Here is a 5766-nt window from a genome sequence, read left to right on the forward strand (position 1 = left end):
TTAGCTCATAAAACAATCAAAAATAGATGGAAAAGGAATAAGTAGGTTTTTACATTACAATCAAAATTATTAAATTTGCAACAGAAAGTTGAAGGTAGAATCTCACCTTCGTCTAATGGAGCTCCAAGAATAACTACATCTTTGCTCATAAGATATTGTTGCTTCAAGGATTTTTTACTTATACTTAATTTTTGAGGGTCAAAATATATATGAATCTCTCTATATCTCTTTCCTTTTCTTTTAGAAATATCATTCCATTTATAATGGTGTAGTGCATGCTTATTGTGTAAATTATTCTCGAGGACTCCGCAGTCATGAGAAAACTCATTCTATAATTTCTCCCACGAAATTTCACACCTTGAGTTTTTGTTTTGATTGGTGGGCCACACCAGACATCTTTGTCGTGTTCTTGAGGACCCCACACTCACGAGAAACTCATCTTATAATCCCCTCACATAATTTTACACCTTGAGTTTTTGTTTTGTTTTGTGAACCACGCCAAACATCCTTGTCATGTTCTCGAGGACCCCACACTCACGAGAAAATTTATCCTATAATTTTCCCCTCGGAACTCACACCTTGAGCTTTTGTTTTGTTTGGTGAGCCATGCCAAACATCCTTAACATGTCCTTGAGGACCTCACACTCACAAGAAAACTCATCATATAATTTCCCCTAAGGAATTTCACACCTTGAGTTTTTGTTTGGTAAGTCATGCTGATGTACCGCGGATTTACGGTACTTATCATGTTTTAAACTTGGAGTTTTGCATATGTCTTAAGCATTTGTTAGTACATTTGATGGTATTTTACTTATGTTTTGTAGGAAAAAAGGTTTTTGATAAGTCAGGATGAAACAGGTTGAAGCATCAACTTTTTGAGTTTGGACGACTTCACCTACGAGCGGTAGACTTCTCTACAAGTCGTAGGAATGAATCGTAAAATGCAATGATGGTTTTTAGAGATAAGTGTTGGGAGACGAGACTGAATAATGATCTGTAGGTCCAAGTTGTAGGAAAGATCAAAGATTTTGAGCTCCATTACTTGGACGACGAGAAGTTAGGATGGGTTGTGCAAAGTTCTACGGGTCGAAGAGCACACCCATAGAAAAGTTAAGAGATTTTACCAATTTGACGGAAGGTTTCTACGAGCTGTAAGACCAATTCATAGAAGAACTATGGACTCATATTTTTTCCTTTTCTGAGTTTGTTTCGGATTATATGTTTATAAATAGTCGTTTAATTATCAATTTAACTGTTAGACAACTTGCATTTTGACTTTTGGATTTGAGAATTATTTTGGCAAACACTTTGCCATTTAATTCGTGAATAATTGGTTTATAATACATCTTTTGTTCATCAATTCAAGATTCTGGATTTCAACTTCTGTAATTGTGATAACTCAAGCATGAGTAGTTAAATCCTATAACTAGGGTTGTGGGAGCCATGAGGAATTTACAATGTAGACCTAATAATTAGTAATTTATGAATAAGTGTTTATGCATGTATTGTTAATCTCTTCGCTTTAATTGATTTTTAATAAGTGCCCACATTAGAACCTGCCTTATTCCTACTTGCCCGATCAAGGAAGTAACGAATGGGAAAATAGATTAAACAATGGAGATTCGGTGACTACAACCGACATTTAATAGCTTGAACCACCTCTACCATAGCTAAACTGGGGTCAAGGGTATGGTTTAGTAAAGCACACACCCATAGACCGACCAAGTTGCCTGGTGAAATTTCCTATTAATTGGTCGACCAGCCACTTTGGAGATACCTGACTTACCGACTTTACATGTTAAACACTAGACAATGTTACTATTAAGGGTTTACTACCTTAAGGACTCTTGGGAACACGTATACCCTAGTTTTATATTCTTTTGATAACACAAAACATTCAATTTTGTTTACTTATCAATTAAAATTTTATTTTACAAAACTCCCCGCCTGTAAGGAAATAATTAAACTAAAAGTATAATTAACAACAAATTGGCCTAAGTTTAGACCCTATCCTCGTGGGATCGACCCTAACTCTGTTAGGTTCTTTATTTGAACAACGACCACTTATACTTCTTTAGGGAGGTGTAATTTGGGCGTATCATACGCCAAACCTTTTTGTCATGTTATCAAGGACCCCATACTCACAAGAAAACTCAACCTATAATTCCCCCCAAGGAATTTCATGCCTTGAGATTTTGTTTGGTAAGCCACACGCCCACGCCAAACATCCTTGTCGTGTTCTCGAGGACCCCACACTCACGAGAAAACTCATCCTATATTTTTCCCCACGAAATTTCACGCCTTGAGTGTTTTTTTTGTTTGGTGAGCCACGCCAAAAATCCTCATCGTGTTCTTGAGGACCCTACACTCGTGAGAAAACTCATCCTATAATTACCCCCACAGAATTTCACGCTTGAGTTTTTGTTTTGTTTGGTGAGTCATGCCAAATATCTTCTTTACCCACAGTTATACTTATTGTGTGTTGGATTGGTGCTCGGTCTGGCTCACATGTATTTAGCTCGACCCAGCTCGCATGTTTTTAGCTCAGCTCGGTTGGCTTACTTTGGTCATGTAATGATTACTTTAAACTAAAATTCATCCATTAATCTTAATTATGCTAGTAAAATGTCAATTCAATAATTATTATTTATTACAATTATTTACAATTATGTACTTTTTTAGTTAATCCCATTGCAATTAATTTTTTTATAGACATCGTTACTTAAGAAACTTTATGGGTGTTGGAAAATGTAATAAATATTTAAAATTAAAAATTAAAAAAAAATAAAAAATCAAAGAAATTTAACCCTGTGCAATTTTTTTTGAATCTATTGTTGCTTTATTATTATTTTTTAGCTTTTTAACGTCTTTTGATTTGATTTCTAGTTTAAAAGGTTGAGTGACTTTGTAAGTAAAATAAAGGGAAAATGCATAAGTACCCCCCAGCCTATGCCCAAAATCCCTGAGATACACCTAACCTTTACTAAGGTCCTATTATCCCCCCGAACTTATTTTATATATAATTTTCTACTCCTTTTCGGCCTACGTGGCACTATCTTGTGGGCCCAGCGCGTGTTGACAATTTTTTCAAGGATAGTGCCACGTAGGCCGAAAAAGGATAGAAAATTAATTTAAAAATAAGTTCGGGGGGGTAATAGAACCTTAGTAAAGGTTAGGTGTGTCTTAGGAATTTTGGGCATAGGCTGGGGGTACTTATGCATTTTCCCTAAAATAAAAGGTTGAGTGACTTTGTAAGTAAAATATTCATAGTTAAGTGATTTTCTGAGAAAAACATTTAAGTGACTTTTGAGTTAAAAAACAAAGTTGAGTGACTTTCTATGAAAAGAGTTCATAGCTGACTGACTTTTGAGTTAAAAACCAAAGTTAAGTGACTTTCTGTGAAAAAAAATTCATAGTTGATTGACTTTTGAGTTAAAAATCAAATAATGAAACTTCCTAAGCAATCTTTACCTATATGTTGACATATTAAATATGCATCCATCATCTGCAATTCTTGCACAACACAAAGAAAACTTACTACTAAAAATGCAAGGCATGAAACTCAAGATCCCGAAATTTTCAGATTTAGAGCAGCCATCATCAGCTCGAATAGTTGTTTCGATTGATGATCTATTGATGGAAATTCTTTTACGCGTACCTGTAAGATCCCTTCTCTGTTTCAAAACCGTATCCAAACGTTGGCTTTCAATCATTACTCATCCACATTTCTCTGTCCTCTGTCAACCCAATCCAAATCGCGCAGTAGGCCTTTTCTTGACCTGTCCTTATTCTCTTCCAGCAAAACCCCAGTTCGATTATGTTCATTTTGATAAGAAAAATCCCCCAAAACCACCATTTAAGAATCTCAAATTCATTAAAGACTCTTCTGGTATTAGTGTTCTGCAATCTTGCAATGGACTAATGCTCTGTTCCAACTCCCCTTCGCGTCTAGCTAAAACAAATTACTATGTTTGCAACCCCACTACGAAACATTACACAGCACTTCCAAAATCAGTTCTTGAAACTGAAAATTCTAAAATTCATGGTATAAGCTTAGCTTTTGATCCTGCCAAGTCTCCTCATTACAAAGTAATATGTGTTCGCGATTCTGTTTCGTCTCCTCAACATTATCAGATTGAAATCTACTCATCTCAAACAGGTTTGTGAATTTCATAAGTATTCACTAAAATATAAAAAAGTTACAAAATTATTTTTGTCACAGTAAAGTAACTAACTAAACTCTACCTTTTTGTCACAGACTAGAATGTAAGATGTGTTTTTACTAATTTAATATTTAATTACGCGAAGCATATGACAAAAAGTAGTTGTGTTTTTTTTTTTTTGTTATAGCGGATAAAGTTTAATGACTACACGTGAAATTAACTCGAAACAGGGACATGGAGACTATCAGGTGATCCATTCATTGCTGATGTTAATTTCTCCAAAGGGGTTTATTGGAATGGATCAATTTACTGGATTAGTACTATTGGAAACTTGACTTGTTTATATTACAATCTTGATTTTGAGAGGTTAGGGGTAATGCCAATGCCGCATTTTCCAGATGATCAAGGAACAACTATAACATATTTTGGTGAATCTTGTGGCCATTTGCACCTCACAAAAATTTCATTCTACACAATTCGATTTGATGTATACGAGATGAGAAGGGATGATTTTGAATGGTTTGTTAAGTACAAGGTTGATTTTGAACATCCTGAGCATGAGTTGACTTATTGTAATTTTACGATATTATCTCTGGTTCGAGGTAAACGAGAAGAGGATGCATTTTTGGTTCTGGCAGTTGTTAATGATGATAAGGTAATGAAGTACAATCTTATAAACAAGACCTTTGAGAAATTCTGTGATTATGATGTTGAAGATGAACAAGTTTTTTATTGTAGTACAATTGGTGCTTTTGAGTATATTGAGTCTTTGTGTTGTGTTTGAATCATTTGCATTTGTATTTGCATTCCTCTTGTATTAGTGAACTCATAAAATTGTTTGTTTTCATATGTTATATTTGTTTTTTGAGTATAGTGCATCTTCATGTTGCCTATAGTTTCGTGTATGGTTGCTAAACTTTACCCTTGTATCAGTAAAGTTATAAAATTAAATTAAATTTGAGTGAGGAGTTTGATTGTTTACAGATGAAGCCAGACAACATTTAAGTTAACAAGCAACTCGAGTTATGCAATAGGTATAAAACGACTTGTACAATCAAAGTGTTACTCTTAGTCAGAAACCACGTAGCAGCTAAGGCTCCAAACTTAAGGGGATGGGATATTGACAAGCAGAAGTTTTCTCTACAGAAATTCCAAAGTATACTACTAGAGGTGCATTGTTTGAGAATATGAAGATTTTTCCTTTTGGACTCACCAATTTTGAGTTGTAAAAGTGCAGAATACAGCACTAGGACTAACGAAAAGTCTACTAGTATCCGTTCTGATATATATCACTTTTTTGCAGAAAATAGAATCTTATCAATGAAATAAGCAGAAACAGTGATACATAGCAAACATATCGTTCATCGGGTAACAACTATCATCAACAAAGTAAATAATCCTGACCAACTTATCCTCAAGATGATAAAAAAAGGCAACAACCAACTAATGGAAGTTAATTTGAGTCAAAGCTAATATTCTGTAGAAGAAGAATGAAAAACAGACTCCAAAACAAAGATTTTTATGCCTATGTTACTCAGTTTAATTTGCTTCGAATCCAGAATGGATGTCGAACATATGATCAACTGACAGTACAAGTCCTACT

At 34.5% G+C, this 5766-nt stretch overlaps 1 protein-coding gene across 1 annotated transcript; it reads left to right on the forward strand.

Annotated features, from left to right (window-relative positions):
• The first annotated feature begins 1062 nt into the window (after positions 1-1062).
• Positions 1063-5069, forward strand: LOC125867204 (F-box protein At5g07610-like). The gene is made up of 3 exons (XM_049547629.1): positions 1063-1151; positions 3462-4159; positions 4394-5069. Exons 1-3 carry the CDS (start codon positions 1063-1065, stop codon positions 4945-4947), a joined length of 1341 nt encoding a protein of 446 aa, XP_049403586.1. The 3' UTR covers positions 4948-5069.
• Positions 5070-5766: the final 697 nt, after the last annotated feature.

This window comes from Solanum stenotomum, chromosome 6 (assembly GCF_019186545.1).
Source record: "Solanum stenotomum isolate F172 chromosome 6, ASM1918654v1, whole genome shotgun sequence".
Taxonomy (NCBI): Eukaryota; Viridiplantae; Streptophyta; class Magnoliopsida; order Solanales; family Solanaceae; genus Solanum; species Solanum stenotomum.

Bases quoted from the DNA above. Each gene is read 5' to 3' on its own strand.
- LOC125867204 (XM_049547629.1), top strand. From the start codon at position 1,063: ATGGGTTGTGCAAAGTTCTACGGGTCGAAGAGCACACCCATAGAAAAG. The intron at 1,152-3,461 runs GTAAGACCAATT...AAACTTCCTAAG, and splicing joins ACGGAAGGTTTCTACGAGCT to CAATCTTTACCTATATGTTG. The intron at 4,160-4,393 runs GTTTGTGAATTT...AACTCGAAACAG, and splicing joins AATCTACTCATCTCAAACAG to GGACATGGAGACTATCAGGT.